Raw genomic sequence first — 23,978 nt, forward strand, 5'->3', positions numbered from 1 at the left:
CACACGTGTACACGCACCATGCGCATGCGACGAAGAATGTGTTACGATAATCACTCGTGTTCGGTAGCGATACATCGCCGCGCTGTATCAATTCAAATCGAAACAATTCAAATTTCGACATTCTTGAAGTAAAATAAAAATGTAGGTAATAATATTATAAATGATATGAAATGTGTGTAATCTGAGAGACATGCAGTGTACGAGGCATCGTATCATTTCGTTTTATACATTTTTTTAATCAATTCGGAATAGATTTCTTTTCTGAATAAATATGCAGAGATGACTACGTGACTAGTAAGTGCACAAAAATCTAAACGTTTTTTAATTAGAAATTAATTATTTCGATGCGATTGCGAAATCTCATTCTTCATTCAAATTCAAGGTGATTCTAAATTAAGGGAACTTTACTAACTTAAGACTTAGATTGAACAGAAGTGAAAAATTCATTGAATAATTTTTTAATTCCGAAATCCTGAAAGGTATATTTAATCTGAACTCGAAAAGAACACTCAATTTAAACTTCGAGAAACCTGAGAAATATCATAAAGTCAGTCGGTCAGATAATCGTGCTGTTTCTTTCATGTCCGTCTCGCATGTCTTCCCCATTTTCATTGCGCTTTACGATTATTGACGTGTAATAAACTGCGAATGTACAGAATTTGTAAGATTGTATTTAGTAAATGCGCGTACGAATTTGCGAAGAGTACAACGCGATATTTTCTCGAATTTATATTACATTTATCTTGAAATATAATAATATTACATTTGTATGATGCATTTGCTAACAGCGTAGGAGATGATTTTTAGCAACAATTAATGTTATCGAAAGAAAATATAATGTATAATTTTAATACAAACATTGTTTATTTCATGAAGAATTAATAGGTATATAATAAGATTGTATATTCTTTATAGTGAAAAATATAATGAGATAGTAAGAATTAATAGACAAATATATGATAAGATAATAAAACAAACGAGTATGTAATATACCGGATGTCCCATTTTAAATAATGTAGTCAATTTTCTCTTAATTTGACGATTCGTAAAAATGCTTCGGAAGAAAGTGGAACGGTTTCAAGAGGGACGTATTTTGGTCAAGTTGTTTTTTGTCTAGATGAAGATGCCAAAAAAATATGAAAGTCACCTTCACCTATTTTAAAATGAAATTATATAATTCTTCTAATTATATTTGCATATAAAAGTATTAAGGTAAAGTTGTCGAAAAATCACTTTACGAGATAGTTTATATTTTATCGTGCTATATTTTGATATAAAATATGAAATATCTCGTAAATTATTGATTTCTTAATGATTGTACCTATCATATTTTTATGCACAGAATAATGAGATGGATTGATTGGTGTGAAGAAAACTGTATATTCATACAAAGTAAAAGTAGTAACTATGGATAAAACATTCAATTGAAAATTTTAAATTATTTAATAGCTTCAAATTGTATCAAATTATTTGACCTTGCATTTTCTCGAGAAACGATCGTTGCGCACGATTGCGCGTAACAATCCACTTTCAGGGGCAAACGAAATCGCATAATATCTCGGCTTTTCACGGGCGCCGGAGAAACTCTTCGTACTTTTATATCGCGCGAATATGATTTCATCGCACATTTTTACAGTATTCAATAATCTTTTGACATCATGGACATCACGGTAACGATTTGCGATAATTATTTGCAATTATTAGAGCAATAATTATTTGAAATTGTAGCACAACCATCAATAAATAAATTGATTTTTATCATTTCACTTTTTAAGTTTTATAACAAATAATAGCACGATAGTATAGCATATAGCGCATATAGCGATATCAATGTTACATATAAAACGGAAATATCTTTATCTTTTAAATGATATATTTTAATCGGAACTCTTTACACCGTTGAGTAGTTAACGATAATAAATAAGTGGAGCTATATTATTATTTGGTTTTTAGATGAATTCAAACTATGTATCAATATTTACAAAGTTCTCGCACACATGTTATTCTTTAACCTTTCCCAAACGTTTCTTAATGATGTAGACGTTATGTCGTCGTCGTGTTTAGTAGACTACAGTCTAAGGTAATGTTCAGACATAATGGCAGAGCAAAGAAGATCGGAGCAAAGAAATTGGTTATTGGAACATTCTGTCCTGGTACAGCACCATGGCGATACAAGATATCTTTGCAACACACAATCTGTTGGGCCTTGCTCTAAATTATATAATAGTAAGGAAATGGAAGTTCATTTATACCGTGTTCACGAAATATCTGGTGATGACTCCGATATTCGCCGAAGCAGCTTGATATGGAGATATTTCAATAAAACAGACAAACAATACTCCATGAAATGCAGAAAGTGTAAAGATTTCTGGGTTTCTTGTAACCGTGGTGTACAAAATTTAAGACGACACGTAATGGATTGTCATTGGGACGACGTAAGAGTTTATCAAGCTGAACTTACACGTACGTGGCTGTCGCGACATTTGAAATTGGACGAATTAACTATGAAGGTGAAATGCGTATATGGTGGATGCAGTTATAAATGTTGCATGTATCGAATGGATAAAATAATAGGCCACTTGTTCCGACGACATAACGTAACTGAAGGAATTGCAGAAAATGTTTTATCAAGTAAGTATAACGGAAAATTAATCGGTAGAAGAAAAAAAAACGTAAAATCAACTTCTCATTAGACTGATACATATATGTATATGCAAGCAGAAAAAAATCGCAAAGTGATAATGGTATGAATATTTGTATATTTTTTTTTCTTCATTTATTCATATATCCTTATATATAAGATGAACTCGAGAATTTGGATATTTAGCATGTGTTTGTTAAATTATTTGAGTTTGATAATTAGAATATATATTTTATGTATTTTATTCAATATTTGAGTTAAAAATTGCATTTAGTTGTAAGGTTTAAAAACTTAAAATTACTGTTATTTATGTACTATTTGTATATTCAATGATTGATAGAATTTTTCTATGTTTGGATATTTATTTATTCTCGACTTCGAATACTGTTTAAGTATAAACATTCGATTTATATTAGATGACATTTTTGTTTTGGATTAATCATAAAATAATGTACTCGATCGAATTTTGATTCTGTAACAATACTAATTACACAAGTATATATTTCATTTTTTAAATTCATTATTTATTTTAGCTGAACATAAAGATTCATTTCGGAGAGAATTTATGAGAATTATGGATCAGGATATCAATGACTGGCTTTCTGTAATCAACAAACGGCTTAAGTCTCATGAGCAGCAATTATTTAATTTGACGAAGAAAATATCAACTTTTCAATAATGATATAAATTAAAATTTCTTATATCGAATTTTTCTTACATGTTTATAATCGTTTTTTTATGTAATGTTTGTATGAGAGATAGAGAGGGAGGGGGAAAAAGAGAAAGAGCTATTAAATATCAGATATTTTAATATATTCAAACTATTCGAAAAGATTAATGCGTGGTTACTTAAATCCAAATATTACAATTATTTTGATAATTCAAATATTAATATTATAAGAACAGAATCTAAAAATATATTAAATAAAGTTATTAACAACAAGAATTAATAATTGCAAAATATGATCTGCAATAGTAATTGCAAAATATAATATGGCAAAGTTAAAGATTCATATAATTTGGTAACTAATCATTTTTAGATATCTTAAAATGAGTGATTTTTATAGACCTACGTATTATTTATTTTGTACAAAATCCGTCATTATAATTTATGGCAAAATAATCTTTTATTACACTGAATTTGTATTGAAAATCCATTAATGTGTGAAATATGGTTTTGATATTGTTCGCCTTATTTCAAAAGTTAATGTATAAGAGTAATGTATCAGTTGTTGAATAAATAAAAGTTTATGTAAAAATGTAGATATTTTTACAAATAAGATAGCATTTTTTAAAAATTGTGATTATTTATTTATTTCATTATTAATTGGGAATATATCAAATGCAACTTCGAAAACTTTTCTGTTATATATTAGAATTAACTTAATTTTAATAACATTCTTTAAGTACAATAGTATGCTCCAAGATCACTATTTTTTAAGTGGTATTTCATATTATATTTAATTCTTGTTTCTCTTGTTTCTTCACATAAGCAATACAGGCTACAAAATTGACATGTTGTTGCGCGCAGTTGCTATCATGAACAAATTTAAATTTATATACAGTCTGTTTATGTATGCGAAAAATATTATAAGATATGAATTCCGTGCTTCGGTATTTTTAACGAATAACAGTTTATAGTCCCGTGAAACAAAGTAAATTTTCTTATTGCCGTCATTAGCGTCGCGTGTGTGCGTGCGTTACGGTGTTCCACGAACGCGGATGCACTCGATGTAGTTCTGGAAACGTATGGGAATTCGCATTGCGTAGAGATGCGTTTCTTCTGCCCGCGCTCAGAAGGACGTGCAATTTAGGAAATATGCGCGCAATCATATCTAATGTTGCCGTAATGAGGCATTCAATTTGCGAGGTACCCTCAAAGATATGAAGATGCGAATTGTGAGAGATGTTTCCGATATACATGCGACTGTTTCTATACGTATTTATACAGATAGAATTTTGACATTTCATGAAATTATTGTAGCTGACTTAACAATGAATAGCGTCTTATTATCATCGTGTCTTAGACACATCCTAAATTGTACATTTGTCTTGCGAGAGATTCCTGAATTACATTTCGTTAATTCACTGGTAGAAAATGACATAAAATCGTGAAATTCTTTGTGTGCAAGTTTTTTTTTCACGGATAACCGATCACTCATATTTCCGATTTGATTGAATAATAATGATAATGGGATATTATACTACGATAAAAGTTACGAAATCTAATGGCGTAACAGTCCCGTTATTAATCGGCGTACCCGTATTACGCGTGGGTGAAATGCAGGAAATGTGGAAAGGTGAAGTGCGCTGCAGCTGCGCAACAATATCGCGTGCAATATTGCTGCGTGCATTATATGCGGCGCTGCACGAAAGGTGCTCTTGACACTGCGCACGTACACGCGCACGCACGTACACACGTACCTACGTATCCACGATGCACATTGCGGAGGTGCGTTGAAAGATCGTTGGATTCGGATCGCGTCGCGTCGCGGACGCGAACGTCTCCGATGATTTTTGCAGTAAAGACCGTGGATAGTCGCGCGTGGAAAATCGCACGCGAGCGTTTTCCGTGGACGCGAATCGTGTCGGCGATGAGAGGAAAGACGGACGAAAAGCGAAGTGAGACGTCGCCGTGAGCGAGAGATAGAACGATAGCGATCTTTTCTTCCTCCCTCCGCCCGCGCGGCAGTATCCGCCGCAGAGTAACATTCCGCCGGATTATGCTAATCGGTCGTGGCCGCGGACACAACGGCGCACAGCGCCGCAATTTCGCATTGCCCCGCGTGCGCGCGCCATGCCCACGGCGCGGTACGATCAACGAGCCAGAAATCATTACGCATGATCGCGCTAAGGCTGCGGCGCCCCGCGGCAAAAGTGTAAGCCGATATCTCGAAAATGCGTACCGTCGTTGAAAAAGAAAAAGAAAGAAGAAAAAAAGGGAAATGCGCCGCGGTTTGCACGTGTTTCCCTCCTGAGAGAAGGTGACGCGGAGATTCCGTCGTTCACTCGACAAAATGTCCTCTGCGGAGATATTCACTCGCGTTACACGGATCGATACCCATTCGAAATGTGCGCGTGGAAGAAATTTTATCGGCGCTTTCGGCAGTGAATTCTTCCCGGAACTGCATCAAGTTCATCCATGCAATACCATGAAGTACCCGTAATAGCAAAGTTTACTTTGTTTCACGAAACCGTGAAGCGTTAAAAAATGCCAAGAAACGGAATGCGTATTTTATTTTCCGTTTACATAAACGGACTGCACGCATTCAAATACAGGCAAACTTGTTTGCGAGTTTTGCGACAGCGGCAATGATATGTATACAAAATATTACCCCTTTACCCCTTATGAGTACACGCGACTGGATTATTTATATTGTAATTAGTTCTATTTATATACAATTTTTTTAAACACAATCATACAAATATTTCCTGAAGATGTTAAAGTTGTTTATCTAAGAATCACTCGATAGTTTTTGTATACTTTATTTTCTTGTAGAAATGATGAAATTTAACTCACACTTGCCAGACACGAACGATCTATCGTTCTAAAATCTTCTTGAAAAATTATCGTGCGGACAAAGGTTAATTTTCAAGTTTGCTAATTAAAAAGAATCGACAAATATTAACTAGCGAGAAATAGCCTTTATAAGAAATGAAGAATCTCGACAAATTGCACGGTCGCGCGCACGAACGCAACGCGCATCGGTTGCGCCCGACATACATATCTCTCGTGCCTTGCAATTCTCTATGTGCGGTGAATAATTCCGCGGTGCGACTTTGTAGGCGTGATTTACATTGTCGCTTCTCTGTGCGGCTTATACAGTTATATACCTCGCGCCTACTCGGACTCGTGTTCGCCTCACATGACAAACTGCGAATATCTCGATGTGCACTCTTTGTCTTATACGCGCGCAAAAGGAGCTTATTCGGAAGACGCGCTTCTACGATATTTTTTTAGATTCTTTATTGCATCGTTTACATTTCAGATATTTTATGTTATTATATGTAATCATTTATAGGATTACGTTTTAAATATTTTACGTCATTTTATGTAATTATTCGTCGGATTACATTTCACGGATATTACCGTTAGTATTTATATCATTAAAGTTTAAAGTTGCAGCTCACTTACGTTGAGATACGCTCCAGGATGAGATATCCTCGTAGCGGTGCAGCACACGGAAGAGCACGCTAAATTTTGCCCAAGCAGCGCTCAAATCCCGTCCAACTCGTTTAATAAATTCGATTTATAAGCACATGTATATCGCGGAAAATACATGTATATCGCAAGTTCGTAGTAGGAGTATCTAATACTCGCCGCGCGATAGCCGTAGAACCGGCTGGCATGAAGCTCGCCATTAATTACCGCCGTCAAATTATAACTCTAGGTTTTAATTACGCTAATAAAATTACATCCCGTGCGTTATTGCCGCGTGCAATATTCCCATATGTTAAAATACGCTCTTCCGCGGTAGAAATTCCTGCACGATGACGCTGTCGATGCACGATGTATGCAACTGCAACACTGTGAGCCGGGTTTACAGCTATTGACCGCATTGGAACAGCAGTGAGGGGAAAACAGGATGCTGCGAGGAAGCATATGTGTCGTTGAAAAAGCTTCTGCAGTAAATAAAATTCCCGTTACAAATTTCCCGTCTCAAAACGTTTCATAAAATATTTTAGAATTTATATTTAACTAAAGATGCTCCACAGAACTTTTTTGAGTAAGTAAATTTAGGAAAATCATTTGAGATGATAGTAATATATAATCAATAATATTAACATTTTCTCTATAATCGAATGAAGAATCGATATTAAAATGCAGCTCGATAATCCTTTTCGCGCGGGAATCTCACGAAGATTTCGCTGATCTTCGTAAAGCTTAAGAAGTTTTCGGGATTTTTTTTTTTTACATATTATATATGATTACGTCAGAATAATGTAGCATTTAAATTTATACATCACGTTTATAATTATATAAATATTTGAATCTCTTCACGGTTATTAAATATTCGACATTCGAGATAATCGCGTCCATTTAGTCCGGACAAGCGTTACCGGCTAGCGTAGTTAATCCTACCACGGGACTTACACACGCAATGTACGCGTCCAACAGGGCTTATCTATCTTCGTAACAACATTGTGCGCGGTGCCTGCGTACGTGGTGTGCGTGCGCAGAACTCTCTCAGCGTTTGAAGATCGCAACGCGCGATCGAGTATTCCGCGCGAGTGAGGTATACGCACCTAATAAATCCTCTACATGTCTCGCATGAAATTACTATAATCATAGAGTAATCCTGCGATTAGTTTTAAAACAATGCGCGGAGATCGCGATAGCCGGGACGGGGTAATTAAGATGCAATAAAAGTGCAGCTTTTTTTTTTCATTTCTTATCGAGCACATTGTGTTTGGACGCTCATAAAACACACTTAATCTTCGAGATTTAATTCTTAGGTAGCACAATTTTTTTAACTTCTTTCTTGAGAATATAATCTTATTATTGCACAATTTAGAAGTTTACAATATAACAATTGTACCACACTGATCGCAAATCCGCGCTATTCGTTCGAACTACTCTTAACGTCGATTTCAATTCAGCCATGTTTTCGATAGAAATTCCTCGATAGCAGCAGTCTCGAAGACCGCAAGCCTAGATTGAATATCCTGAAATACATGGACATTCCCGGCTTCCCATTATGTGCAGTCTCGCGTAGCGACAGCGCAACGTAGTGCCCCGTAATGAAGCGGTGACGAGGCGCGCGAGGGCTGCAGTTTTACGACTTGCAACTACCGGCTGCAACTCGCGAACTCGCGCGTCGAGTTTGCACCGCAGATGCCCGGTTGACCTGAGCCACATAACGGTTCTCGGTCGCGGCTTCCCGGTGGTTCCTCTTCGTTTTTTTTCGAATCGCCCGTTCGGCAAGATTTCACTGGGGCCGTTTAAGCCGATTATTCGAGCCGGTTTGGCCGTTTCGTTTGGCAGCGCAAAAAGGAATCTGGGTGCGTGCGTGCGTTTACCGGTGGTCCCGCGATATACGTTCGGGCAAGAAGTCGCCTCCGAGAACTGGCGAACGCCAGTTACTCGGAATCGATAATGCGCGCGCGGGGGGGGGGCTTAATTAATGCACCGTTACGCAATAAACGCGTCCTGTTGGGAAGTTTGCAGAAGCTAAACGCCTCATTGAAGAAGGTGTCGCGTCGGAATCTTTAAAAACGTCAATCTATCACAAAGCGACAATAAAAAAGGAATTCCAAGAACGTAGCTATTTATATTTATTTTTGATCTTGAATTTATTTAATTTAGCATTGATATATAATCTTTACGTAATTTGTTAAATGCTAAGGAAGATGCGACAGAAAGCCAATATATGGCTTTCTGTCTATATAATATAAAGCTGCAAAATTATTTTTCTGTTAAACATTTAAACTTGCACGAACAAATTTCTTATTATAAATCGGAATTGATGAGTCGCATCTGAGATTGTCTTAGCATTAAGTTGCATAGACTATAAATATATCGCAATTAATGATAGAATTGAGGCGATGTCAGCGGAGCGCTATAAATTATTCGGATCCGTTTGGTAGCGACATTAACATGCAACAAATAAAGCACCGCTAAGGACGAAGCGTGGAAACTAATTAAGATTGCAGGAGGAAAGAAAGGAGAGAGGAGAAACGCGATGCGAAGCGACTCCGAGAGAGACTACTTGCGGCACGGGGAGACTCTCACTCGCCGGTTCATACAGAAGCAAAACTGCGAAACAAATCGTATTGATTAGATCGAGTCGTTACTTACTCGCGCGGCAGAATTTTAAGGAACGCCTCCCGTTGCTTCGCGCCCGCGCGAAGGAAAGCTTCGTGATTCAACTCAATTATCCCCGCCGCTGTTTATCAGGATTTACCGTGCGTTTCGCGTTGCCTCGCGTGCACTTGCGTGCGTTATTTTTCTAATGAAATAGTGTGGAATTCAGCATGGCTTTTGGTCGAAAACTAACGGAAATGTATGGTAAAACGAAACGAGACAAGGAAAAGAAGTATCGAACAGTTTTTCAATATTTTATTTCTATATAATATTTTATTTGTAAAAACTTTTTTCTCTGGTATTTGATGGCTCCTCCTTAATCTTTATCTTTAATATAAGATCTTTTGTAAAAATGTTTTTTATTTTCTATCTTTTTAGAGCTTTCAAGAAATTTGGGACATAATTCATTTCAAACGCAAATGTTGGAAATGTATTTTTTTTTTCTCTCATAGAGCGATGCGGGGTTAATAACCCCGTATCACTTTCGTGATATGGCTTAGCATAATTAATAATTAACTCGTGGAAAAAATCATCGCCTATCAGCCCGTCTCAGCCTCTTCAGCCTTTGTCTCTTTACCTCTTTGCCTTGTCGGAAAGAGAAAAATTTATTCGCCGGTAATTGAAACGCGCCGTTTTAATTATTCGCGGATATACCACGCTCAATCTCATGCCGCGCACTTTCCGCGTCATAGCGCGCATAATTCCCGGGATGAAATACACACCACGCCCAGTGCCATTAATGCATTCATTACACGCCGTGATTAGTATCTAATGTAATAGTAATCGATTTTCGAGGAACACCTATGTATACCGATGAAAACGATTTTCAGAAAGGTATTTAAATGCTGTTCTTTAAATTCATCACGGTGGGAACAAAATAATGTCACTATGATATACATATTTCTCTTAATATGTAAAATTTCGCATATGCAAAAATAATCGTTAATAAGATAATACTTTTTAACTGCTGCGTATTACTAATAAAAAACACGTAATCTTAATTAGAAAACGTTAATCTATTACACAATATACAGATTATGAAAACGCAGCATTATAAAACTTTGATTATTTTCACAATTATGTTTAATTACTTAATTAATTATTTGATTATTAATTTAAATGTCAAGGGGTTTATCCTGTTGATGTATCATCGATTCTCCGGCGAGTCGATGTATCAATAATCCGACGCGTAAATTGTTGCGCGGCCCGCCGGTTATGTCCGCTCGTTTTTAATGCTGCCCGAGGGGCAACGAAGGCTGCCCGCACACTCTGAAAATTGTTTCGGCGATCCAGCTTATTGCTGGCCGCGCGCGCGTACCGACCCTTAACCCTTAAATCTCGGCGTATCAAAATCTAATTGGGGGTTTGGCTGGATCGCCTGCAGAACCCGCGGGGAACCGGGCGGCCCCGATCACGCGCGGGGCATATGAATTTTACGTCAGGACGCATCAGACTTGTAGCACGCCCATCCGCCTTTATTGCTGGGCGTTGCGACTGCATAAAGCATGCAAATTTCTCAGCATTTACCAACTTTCGTCCGTGACAATCACGCGAAGAAATATTCGCGCGGCGTCATCAGCACAGCCTCCGTTCGCCTTACATAGGGTGTACTTAAAATGTGTGCGATATTCTCTATGTGTGAAATTTCGTGAATATTAACTGAATTTTTTTTATCTTATAAGGAAAAATTGTGATATAATAACAAAGTTATATTACAAGGAAAATGACGACTTTTTAGCAGATTATATTTGAAACGAGAGGATGTGTTTGTAAAAAAAAAATTTATAATAAGATCTTATTTTGCATTTTTCTTTAAGTGAAATTGAATTGAATTGAATGTTTATATTTGAAACTTAAATGCTATAATGTTTGCCATTAAAAATAGAAAAGTTATAGAAAAGATGACGGTTAGTAAAATATTTAAGGGAAAGTTAAAGGAAAGTTAAGGGAAAGAGGTTTAAGTTTCAACAAATGAACACCGTCGCACTTTTCAATATCACGTTTTTTCAGTATACTGTATATGCTCACACGACGGTATAAACGACGTTGAAAATTACGAGTCAAGAGTTAATGATCTTGTTAGTCATGATATTTAATGGAACCTGCTTTACGAGCGATATAACTCAACCTGTTGGTTATTCACAGTTTTTTACGTCAAGTACGTGTGATTTGTTAATTAACATGATATAGTAGAAATATCATCTTGGCACATTATTTGTTGTTAATTATGGATGATGTTTTTTAAATTATAATTATTTATATCACATATTATTAACATATTTATTCTCTTAATTAACACGTAATTTCAGTGGATATTTATTTTACATCTGGATCACGGCTACTATTTTTATTTGAAAAGTAAATTAAATTTTCAAAAAAATTTGAAATTTATTTTTTAGGTTTATTTATGTTAGGCTGTTAAAAAATATTAGATGACGATGTGCGATATGAAAGCGGAGTCGTCAAATTTTTCTCAAGCCCCAGGAGGAATCCTGTCGTCCTTACTCGCGGAAAGAAGGATAATAAGAATAAGCTCTCGACAGACTTTTACGTAATAGCGCGTAATTATTATTTCGCAGCTTCGTGCGTTGAATGTTTCGCATTTAAATCCGGTCGTCCCTGGGTCGAGGACCTCTAAGGACTCGTTTTATATGCGGGCTGACAACGTAGGTGAGAACCGTGTAGCGAATTTGCCTTGATTGAAATGACATTTCTTGCGCGAACTCTCGAGTCGCGCTTGATTGAGTGCGCATGTTGATAGATGTTCTTACAAACGAAATCTCCCTCTATAATTCTAATGCCTTTGATAAATGACGTAGCATGTTATTTAGAAAATTCTCCTCGTCGTAATTTAAAATCTATAAAATTTTAATTCCATAAACGTCGTTAATTACTATAACGTATTGTTTCGTTTTAATTATTACAAGTTTACAGTATATGTTCTACCCGTTGCTTCCTACAGTTAATCTCGTCTAATTACCACTCAAACTGGCTGCAGATTCTAAGCGCAATTTACATACATCCCTTACGTGGCTCTTTAATCTCTCCGTAATATCCGCGTGTTACCGGATCCCGGTGTTACGAAGGCGTTACGCAAATGTTGCACAAAGGATGCACGACGGTCATTATCCAGCGACAAAGCGCCGCGCCTTTCCTGGCGTTACTCGCGCTCGCACATTCCACAGAGGAGGGGGAGAAGGAGAGGTGCTGCTCCATTATTATTCCGTTCGCACGAGAGAGAAAGAGAATCAGCGGGATAGCCGCGCGCGCGATTTTTCAGGACGACGTGTTTATCGGCCTATTAGTTCCAAGTACACGCGGATTCACTTTCGCGCCTTCTCGACGGACACGTCTCGAGGACGTGCGAAATGACGCCGACACCGGGTCGAGGATAGGCGTCATTGTTATTAAAGCGTGAAAGTCGATCTTCCTTCTTCTTTAATCGCGGTCCGACGCCGCTCAATGCTTTCGGAGAAGGTATTTCGGATCGGGTTATCGGATTGCATTTATCATGTGGACGACTGGAGTGGACGAGCGTAGCGAGCGAAAGGCCAAACGTTCAGAAAGTCCGAAGAACGTATACGCCTTATCGCGCGAGCTTCTTAGACATCAATCATTCGCAAAATTTGCCTCGTCATAAATACTTTTCGTCTTGTTCAGATAAGCGTGGAATCGTTAGAGAGAACTGCCGTCTCTTACGTAATATTTTTTTTGTATGTATATTCTTTGTGTTTTCGAAGGGCATTTATTTTGGGAGATGATTATTAAAATACATATTATTATATTTACTGTTTAATATAAATATAAATATAAATATAAATATAAATCAAGTCCAATTTATATATATATAATATATATTTGAACTCCAAAAGCGAAAAGTATAGCCTGATTGAAAAAAAACTTTACGTCCATTTGTTTCATTGATAGTTAACGTAAATTGCTTAAGGGATAATTTTCCTTACAAGCAATAATATGTATGAATAGCACCGTTTTATATAATTATTCTTAACAATCGCAAATACTTACACACCCAGTTGTCGGTAAAGAATGTGAAAAATCATCGGCTGCAGCAGTAAGTTACACGGGCAAATTTAATCAAACCGTGTATCTATTAGAGATAGAGAGTGAACGTGTTACTATCTTTTGCACGTTTCACGCTGAATCCGCTTCGTCTAATCATGAAATAAATTGACGGGTACAATTTAAGTTCGGTTAAATGTGGCAATCTTTGCCAGTCAGTCACAATTAATTTCTGGCTTATAATATGTGTGTATAAAATGTCAAGCTTTAATTAGTTTTATCTAATTATTTGTGTTACGTAGCGTTACAAACGTCAAACTGCGTTCAAGCTGTCATGCAGAAAAACGATTTTTATTATATTTTTTTATTCGTAACAAATATTCAAATATTTTTTTTTGTCACGCGAGTATCTCACGAATATATAAACATTCCTTGTAGTGTACGCGGTTAAAATTAGGTTTTTGATCGTCCTGTCAATCCTGTCAAAATTGGCGATCCGTGTAATAGCGAATAGAACACTGTTAAATCTATAATGTCAAACTGAACCTTATTTAAGTCGCCACTGCTTCTACTTAATAAATAGTTCTTTTTAACTAAAACAATAGTTATTTGTAAATAAAACAATGGAATTTAACCCAAAATTTGGGTTAAATTTGAACTGTTTTAAATTATTTAACGCCATTGTTTTAGTAAAAATGAACTATTTATTAAGTAAGAGCAGTGGCGACTTAAATAAGGTTCAGTTTGACACGATACATTTAACAGTGAATAGTTTACGATTTTTTTTTCATCCGAGAGAATCTCGGCCTGACTCGCTCCTGCTGATAATGAGATACATTTCGTCAACCGGACGGTCGCTCTGGTCCACGAAGAAATGCGATAGCGCGCGAAACATCGGTACGACAACTAGTTCTCGGGATCGCGGGAGAAGAAAACGCCCGGATGAGCGGGGATGAACGAGGAGAGAACGAGAGAGAAAGAGAGAAAGGGAAAATTCCTCTCGCGTGGCGCGGCACGCACGTGAATGCACTTGTCGGCCGCGCGTGTAAGAGCGCACGGTGAACCTGTTGCGTCCCAGGCGTTGCAGCCACGCTTGCAGAATGCGCTTCGACTTACGTGCCATCGCTCGATGCACATATGTTCCTGGACGTCCGTCCGTCCGGCCGGCCGACCGTTCCCCGGTTCGTCGGCGATTCCTTACTCGGCGTTGCCGGACCCCAGGAATATCCCGCACCGCCGAGCACGTCGGAACGCCGGAAAATTAACGCAATTACGTAGGACAGGCAAACTAGGCAAACGTGTTCGAGTCGTGTAAATAAGTGGAAAGAGGGGACGCGTAGAATTCGCAAGGTAAATTCCGGAATGGAAAATAGCGGAACGGAAAAAAAATTTCCTGATTTTTCAATAGATATATCTTCGTTTGAATCGAATGTATAATAGTGATTATTTGAAATTTATAATTTTATATACGCTTTTTAAAAACAAGAATAATATTTTAAATTCATTATTTGTTCGGTTAAATTATTTACGATTTTGCTTTGTAATTGTTATTATAAGGGCAATGACATTTTTGGATAGAATTTCCCGGATTTCTTTCGCTGCATTGTTATGAGAATCGTAAAAGGGTCAAAGGGCCACTAATCTCGCGGGAGAATTCATGATTCTCTCCGGGAATGCCGGCGCGGATCTCTCTCGAAGGTACGATCCGACATTGGCGGTATTCGCGTCGCTGGAATTTGCATGATTAGTACGCGATGCACCAGGATGCTGACGAAGGATGCACCTGGCATTCTGCACGCTGCCGCTCACGCGAATGCATCATCAGCGATGTACGAAGGGCTCGATTCTCGCAACAGCCGTGGGCACTTTTCCTCGGTGAGAGACGCGAGTTTCTTGAACGTCATAAATTTGCATTTTTAAATTTTTTCTTCCTTCCTCTCTCTCTCTCTCTCTCTCTCTCTCTCAGGATTAGAAATAATTTTTCTCTTAAGGTTTATAAATTATCTTAAGGATGTTTAGATCAACCTTACCTGTTAAAAAGTTAATTATAATTATCTAATGATTCATTTAATGATGATCTCTTTGTGCAATGCCTCGGATATCTTATAGCTTCTAAGGATAAATGCAAATATTTCAAGGTACACATTGTCGTATAATCTCGAAGACTGATAAAAAGCTTGGTCGATCGGCTCCGCCGTATAGCTCTGTGTCACGCTCGTTTCCATATAATCGCTTCAATTACACGACACAATTTCCTGCCGGGACAAAGAAGACCGGGGGCAACGAGGCGGCGCATTAGATAACGCATGCATTATGCACGCGCGGCGGGCAAAAGCGACCGCGAGAACCTCCGACCGGGCCATTAAAGCCCGTCGAAAAAGATGCATAGACAGGTTGCTGGTGCGCGTCGAGATGCGCGAGCCAGAAGAAAAGAAAAAAAAAAGAGGAGAAATCCAGATCAGGGCCTTATCACTCCGCGGCTCCAGATTGCTCCCGGTATAATAAGAGGAACTTCAGGCTGGCGTAATGGCCCCCGAGCGTACGCGCGTATCATAAATTCATGATGCGCGCGCGCGCGTACATTAAGTAGCGACTTCATCCGGCGTGCGAGCCGGTCAATACTTGCTCGGCCGATCCCGCGAAGGGATACGCCTATTGCGCTTGCTTAGCCGTAAAATCGTTGTCCTTAACACACTAACACGGTTTTACAATTTCTTTCCCGGCGTGGCGCGAGACGACGACGACGACGACAACGACGACGACGACGACGACGACGACGAAACGTGATTATGCCCATGAATTGCCTCGCTCTAATTAAAGCCTCTCTTTTTTTCTTCCGCAGGTACGTTGACCGGATGTGTTGCTGCGTGCGGCGCCCGAGAGCGTGAGAAGATCGAGGATCGCCGGAAATGCGGTATGATGCATTCGTAGTTCGCCAAACCGCTTCTTACGCGCCTCGAGTTGATACGCAGCTTAATCTAGCTGAGAAAAATTAACAATTAAAATTTATTGTCATGTTTCTAATTATTGGGATTTTTCTCACGAGAAATGAGTAGAAAATAATTGTTGTTTAATTCAGAAGTTATAAGCTTTATCATTTAGTTTTACAAACGCAATAAATTAAATAGCTTGAACTATATAATTAGATTGTCACAAATAGATGAGAAATAAAAGAAGTTTTAATACTTTTTATATATTTTTATAACTTGTTGAATATAGCAACCAATTATAGCAGATAAATTGCTCTGATTTGGACGTGTTTTCAACTTCGAGTCAGGTTTCGATACTGTATAGCCACAGTAGATATCCTTTCAAAAAGCGTGACGTAGCGTTATTACGCAGCTTTCCGTATTGCAAGAACAAGTTCCCTTTAAAAATTCTACATAAATCGTCCACCTTAATTGATCCTTTTTGCATCCATTATGTATAATTGCCATCGTCACGCTGCTCTTGGTCTTATTATCTTCTCTTCGTTCTTTGATCTTTATTTTTGCAGCTAACTGAATCATCGGAACGAATTTTTTCATCAAACCGTTTTTATTTATTATTGTCATTATATTGCCAGTATTAGTGTTTCTGACGACAATATGTCAGTACATACCTATATTTGTGTAGCACAATATTAATATTTGACGAAAAGTGAATCTAACTTTTATTTAGCTTAAGAAGAAGAATTTTGTGACACTGATATATTCGTGTAAGTTATATACATCGCGACACGAAAATAGATCGGAAACTTCGGAAAGTCTTTTCGCAATTCTGACAATCATATGTGCGCAAATGTTCTTCATCGTTTTTTGTGACACAAGTCAACGTGACGTTCTTTCTTCTCAGCGTTTATTCTCGACATACTTCGTATTATAGGCATATTTTTACGTCAAGAGTCTAACTGCGACCTGAAAATCTCGGTCACAATCAATCTAATTAGACGCAGTAATGAGCATCGCGATCCGTCATATATCCTATCCTATTTTTCGTTGCGAGTGAAAATCGCGACGCGACGGCCTTGGATCTGATTTTGCGGTCTGTCGTTGGCATCATTCGTAACCGTATTATCTCGTTATTTCATTAGGCAACTCTAGCCCAAGCGCGGCCGGCGTCTCATAATTAAGCGTCTCGTAATTTCGAATGTCGCAAAGGGAGATCGTTTTCCGTTGCCGCGCGCGGGATAGACATTATCCTCTTCCTTTAATCGCCCCAAGTCGATCCCTAATGACGAAGGACTTTCGCGTCGACGCCCCTCCCCGGCGCGTCGTCATGTGAGGCAACGACCGATCGCTTGGGAAATCGCGCCATCATCCCCGATGACGACAGACTGTTATAACAACGAGCCTCTCTTTCAATCTCGTTAAACGTATTAGGCCCCTATTAGTCTTCGTATTAGAGACGAGCGAACGTGAGACGGGGCCAATTTGCGAGCATCATTGAGGAAATTGTCCTGTCGTTGACTCCGACCGTTAAAATGCCAACGGAAAAACCGCGATTATAATGCGCCTCGCGTATACAGATCTTTCGCGTTTCGACGTTGGATGTAAGTGATGGAGGGATATACAAGTGAGAATTCGCAACATCGACGGTTTGTGCGACGCGCTAATATCGATCGTCGCGCGGTGCCGCGTACGTGTGTCGAGTGTATCTCACCGATCCCGCGCGCGCGCGCGCGCGCGATTACTATAATCGTCGCGACTTACGCAACGAAGGAAATTCGCGTACTGAATAGTAGTGCTCTGACGATTATTGTGTCCCGCGAATTTCTCTAGGTATTATCCTGGAGCGCGACACTCTCGTCGGGTTACGCCGCGCCGGTAACGCGCAATTTCCCTGACCATTAAAGCCCCGCCGTCGCCGACTTTCACCGGGGATCGCCCGTTATTGCATCGCTCCGCGCGATAATGCGTCGTCGTCGCACCACGGATGCGCCGCGTGTTCGCATCTGCATTTGACTTCTGCGTTACGATTGGCCACATGCAATCGCGTTGCGCGAGACGAAAGCGCGTGTCCGGAGGAACTTTCTTCCGGAAAGGATATCCCCGCGATATTTATGACGGAACTCGCACGTAACGCACTCGCACGTGAGCGCCATGCATATGACCCGCATGCGTGAATATTCTCGCGTATAGATATTCGCTGTTCATTTTATCGCACTTGTCATTTCTCGACGAAAGAGCATAGAATGTAATAGTAAAAATATGCTGTTTTTATTAACGTATAGAAATATAATAGAATTAATTAATTGTGATCGATAAAAGCCCGATGAAACACAATTTTTAGTATTTTAAGAACAATGCAGAAAGAATTTTTACGAAATAATTTATTTTTGCACCAAATCAAGATATTTACGTCAATAAATCTATATACTTAATACGAACGTAGAAGTTCCAGTAGAATTAAAAAATTCTTATTTATTAATATACTATACTTCTATCTTGTATAAATGTATATTAACATAATATAAATATAATTACATTCTAATAAATTTGATTGGGATTTATATGTTTATATTGAGTGTATAAGAAGAATAAGAGATTATTAATAATCTGATAGGTATAGCATTAAAATGATGCTATCGAAGCACATTCATATGTCAAATTAAAAATGACATGTGAAATGGGTAAAATGCATGTTTTTTTTCACGACGTAAGAACAGTCTACTTAGTCTTTCACTATATTTATTACCCGCATTACGTCGCTCGTGATGCATGAGTGCGATGCACTTTTACGAGTAGATGCACCGACGACCGGTGACAACCGGTGTCCGCCTGCATTTCGTCTCGCGACGTCTGCCGGTTTAACGAACCGGCCGAAGGCCGTTCATCGATTTTCGCACGATCGGAATTTCTCGCGGCCGCTTCTTGTATCTCCCGTAATTTACTCGCGTGCATGACCGGCGATACAAAATACCTTCTAATCAAGTATCGGCGAAATCAAATAGCTGAGGTAATAAGAAGAATGAAGATGGTGCAAATAAACGACAGATACGTTTGTGCGTGACATAAAATACTTTTTCTTATTGAAGCTATAAATTATGTAACAATTTTTTATAGAATATGGAACTTTACAAAGAAAATTTTGTAGAATAGGTAGTAGGATATAAATTACATTCTCCCAGTATTTGGAACTAATAAAAGAAAAACAATGAAAAGCATTGTTGAAGCTTAGAACGTTCTTGGAGCGATTTTTTTAAAATGGTTTGTCCCATTTCTAGCTTTACACAGAGTATAACTGGAGAATGATTAGTCCCATTTCTACCTTTGCAGAAAGTAACTTTTTATTTCTATTTCCATTATTCCTTACTTCTGGTATTTAGAAATTACTTTGTACAGAAAGTAACTTTTTATTTCTATTTCCATTATTCCTTACGTCTGGTATTTAGAAGTTACTTAGTGCAAAAACAGAATGGGACAAATCATTCTTGGTGTAGCTAGAATTCTTTAAATGACCAAGAGGGTAATTTATCGAGCATAAGAGTGCCTTCGGACTGTACATTCAATCGAAACATTTTTTATTTTGTGTCTGGCACTTAGAAGTTACTTGGCGCAAAAGTAGAAAAGAGGCAAATCATTTTTGGCATAGCTAGAATTTTTTCAAGTGACCGGAAAGGTAGTTTATCGAGCACAAGGATACCTTCCGACGTGTGTTTTTGATCGAAATATTATTGTGTTTGTGACACTTATGAGTTACTTATGGCTTACGAGTCTGTACGAAGCTAGAAATGGGACAAATCATTTTTTTAAAATCTCTGCAACAACGTTTTAAACTTCAACCAGCTAAACTCTGAAGTATTGTTATCTTCATGTGTCCTCGCATATTTTTTCTTTAACTTCTTACATATATGCATATATATATACGAGTATGTATATATTTCAAGACCGTTGGAAACAAGAGTAGATAAGCATCTCTATTTTTTTTATTGGCGTTGTAACCAGATACGTGCGCTGCATAATGAATGCACAATGCATACTAAACGAGAGGTACCAATTGGAACCAGTGAGCCGGAAAGAGAGTCCGCGTCTCTCGAGCGGCCGGCGCGGCGAATGCACCCGATGCACCTCGATGCACATCCGCACCGGTCAACCTTGCTGCTCGTGTGCTGCGTGCAGCCCGCGCGATCGTGAGTCGTGCATCGACAAATCGAGCCCGACTTTCGCACGACCCGCATACACCGATGCTCTCCGCCGCGCCGTCGCGGTTCTCCGACGTTAGGTTTCTCGTGACTTACCGGTACCCTCATGGTGCGCCGCGCCGCGCGCCGTGCCGCGTAGCAGCGTCGTCGTGTGGATCGCGTCGGGCTAGGCTACGGGATCGCCTAGACACGGCGGGGAATCTCCCGGAAAAATCGGCGATAAATGCGGATGCGCGCGGCCGACGAGAGGGACGAGAAGGTAACACGTAAACGCAATATACTCCCGTCCAAGTACGGCGAGACGAGAGTCGAGTTGCGATGCCGCCGTAGATGCAGAGTGTGCCTGCACTACGTGCGATCGAGATGCTGTAAGAGAAAAATATCTAATTGCCTTTGTTTTATAGGATTTTTTTGCATTTTTGCACGAATATGTTATATTTTTCCCAGTTACATTAAATCTACATAACAAGAGGACAAGTAACAATTATTTCTATTATAGTTTAATCATTAATTAATTCCGGAAGATATTTTTGTGTATAGTAAAATTTGTTCATATATTTATTAATTATTCAATTAAGTGAAGAATTATACCTAGTTTCGTATAATCGTTTAACGATTAAATGTGCAAAGGGAAAAATTAATTTAATGCTCTACCTTTACTTTGAATAAGAGAATAGAATGTAATAATTAAACAATCAATAAGAAAAATAGGAATAAGGTGCAGAATGACGTAATATATAAACATCGTGGATAGCGAAACGAGGGAATACGAACTAATCAACGAGTCTGGCTGCAGCTAATTATTCATCGTAATCGATGATTATCTCCGAATACCTGAATACCCGTCGCTTCTCATGGACATCATTCGTGTCTGTTTGCAGATAATAACAATCATTGTATAAATTTCAATTTCGCATCTTGCTTAACTCCAGCGTGCACGATGATCCGATAGCATCGCTTATTGTTGCATCGCTGGACGATTCATCGATCACGATGAGATTTGATCGATCCTAGTATTCAGGTTTATTCGCAGATCGATTGTCTGTTAGTAGCAATTTTTTGCGCGTACCTCCGCATCGCTTTAATCCTTAACGTGAATTCTATCAGGTTTATTCTATCAGGTTTCTTTTACAATTAGTGAATTTTTTGCCGGCGAAAAAGTTTTTCAGATACGTCATTTTTTTTATCAACCCGACGTTCCCATAAAAACGTCTCGGATCTTCTAGCCACCGGTGCATGTTTAAGGCATGAGCGCTTCATTCCGCGGAGACGCAATGAATAAATGTAAATTCAACCCCGCAATAATTAGTAGCTTCAGTATAGCCCACCGCTGTAATCACTTTAATAGCCGCTTCTGCCGCGGCGACGAGCCGGGATGCCTTTCTAGTCGCGGTGTGATGAGCGCCGTTGCATTAATGACGCGTTTTACGAGAACGTGAGAGGCCCCGCCGTCAAAAAGGCAAGGAGAGTCCACCCGTTGATTTAATCGACCGGTTACAAACACGTTTAGTTACCGGTGATAAATTATTTCCGCGAAGTTACTTGTTAACACATTGACACTGCCAAGCCGACTTCAACATCGAGTTTATTGATAAATGTAGTAAATTTTTTTAATACTTTAATGTTTTTCTAATGTCTGTCGATATAATTTATTTCTTGATGTCTTAAATATTTAGTAAAATTATTCTTAATAAATAAATCCATGAATGGGTGATGAGGCCTTTGCGGAAATTTATGCGTCATCCAGATAGCGGCATGGCAATCAAAGTGTTAACTCTCGAAGAGCGAGAGGATCTTGAAGTACAATGAAACGTAATGGGATATCGTGCTGATTTACTGAAAAATCATAATTATGAGAAGATGCGTATCTTTGGTGTACACGTTAAATTGTAGTTATTGTATTCGTCTCTCTTATAATTCTAGCGTACAAAGGAAGTGATTATTTAATTGAAGAAAATGTATGAGTATACATTGATGGAAACACAGTTTGCGATGTCAGCAGAGTGGACGAAAGGAATGAATCTGCGGGCAGTTGCGTGTTTAATTGCGCGCGAATGCCGGGGCAGATTACTCGGCGCTCTCTTCACTCGGGGGATGTCGAGAGTTATTCGTCACACGTGTTGAATCCTTAAGTTATTCTTTACCGCCCGAAGAAAATTGCCGCGTCCTTGCGACTTGCAAAGGGGACCCGGAGAGAGCCCCGGCACCAATTAAAACTATAAATACGCGCGCGTTTCTTGTTAACAACTCGTCGCACTCTTATTCGCATTCGGAGTTCCAGTAACAGTAACACACTGGCAATTTTCAGCAATAATTTACTCAAGCGGCCTATACGCCGCGCGCATCGTGCTTTCGTTACGCGTTGCCTGGTAGAATACGCGTGAAGATTGAAAACTCGCTCTCGAAAATATCCACGCCGCGGACTTTCGATTTCGCGGTGTCCGATACGTGTACAGGTTCTGCCACTGCAAAATTGCGATTTATCGATCACGTGTGAAAGCGGTCGTTACGTCTCGAAATAGTGCTTGACGTGCTGTTAAAGGTAGCTTGTCCGCTTTTTCGCGCGCCTGCAGGAAGTTATTTATAAATTTTAATTTTATAATATTTTTCATTTTACATCTAATATTTAATTTATCTTTGCTTTTTTTGTCCTCGTTGGAAAACATTTTGTATTAGATAAGAAGTTTCTCACTTTTGCATGAAGATTTTTTAATGAATTTATTATAGCGATAATCATGCTCGCGTATACAAAATTAGATCGTATATATGCACGTTCGGAGAAGATTGTTTCTTTTTAAAGCGCCTCTTTTTTTTTATCGTGAGAAATAATTGTTGACTCACTGTCAGAGTGTGCAATGCGCCGCGCCGCTCGGAAACACGCTGACAAATATTTACGCACATCGTCATGTCAATCCAAACGACGGGGCAAAGTGGCGGCGATGAACCCCGAAAAGGGTACTCGCCGAATCTCGCCGTGGTGTCGCCGTTTATCGCGACGCATTAACTCCGGGCGTCCGCTGGACGAGCGACGCCGGGAAGCCATTCGTCTCGGCCGACGCACTTACACAGCGCATCCTTAAATTATCCAACGGGGGGGATAAGAAGAGGAGGAAGAAGAAGAGGAACTCGCGTCCTTGCGGACCCTGCCACGGGGAATTGCCGCGGCTGCAGGCCGCTCCAATTAAAATAAACGCGTTCACCGCTTTTCTTGTCACCGCTCTCTCCAAGCGACGACCGGGAATCGAAGCCTACCTCGAAGTCACCTGACGCGCGCTTCTCCGCACCAGAACGGGAGACCGAAGACGATTTCTCGAGGCCCGCCGCGCCGCGGTTGTTCTCTTCTTGGTTCGTTTGCTCCGCGCGAGTCATCCTCTCCTGCGCGTCCGCGG

The 23,978-nt window shown here is 39.1% G+C and overlaps 2 protein-coding genes across 2 annotated transcripts in view; both read left to right on the top strand.

The window, feature by feature from the left end:
• LOC105455057 (mucin-19) overlaps positions 1–23,978 on the top strand; it is a 190,701-nt gene that overhangs the window by 111,158 nt on the left and 55,565 nt on the right. The gene's annotated exons all lie outside the window — the stretch shown is intronic.
• LOC105455056 lies at positions 1,982–3,354 on the top strand. Its single transcript, XM_011698104.1, has 2 exons — positions 1,982–2,631; positions 3,175–3,354. Exons 1-2 carry the CDS (start codon positions 2,097–2,099, stop codon positions 3,318–3,320), a joined length of 681 nt encoding a protein of 226 aa, XP_011696406.1. The 5' UTR covers positions 1,982–2,096; the 3' UTR covers positions 3,321–3,354.

This window comes from Wasmannia auropunctata, unplaced genomic scaffold (assembly GCF_000956235.1).
Source record: "Wasmannia auropunctata unplaced genomic scaffold, wasmannia.A_1.0 LD335957.1, whole genome shotgun sequence".
In the NCBI taxonomy this organism is placed as follows: domain Eukaryota; kingdom Metazoa; phylum Arthropoda; class Insecta; order Hymenoptera; family Formicidae; genus Wasmannia; species Wasmannia auropunctata.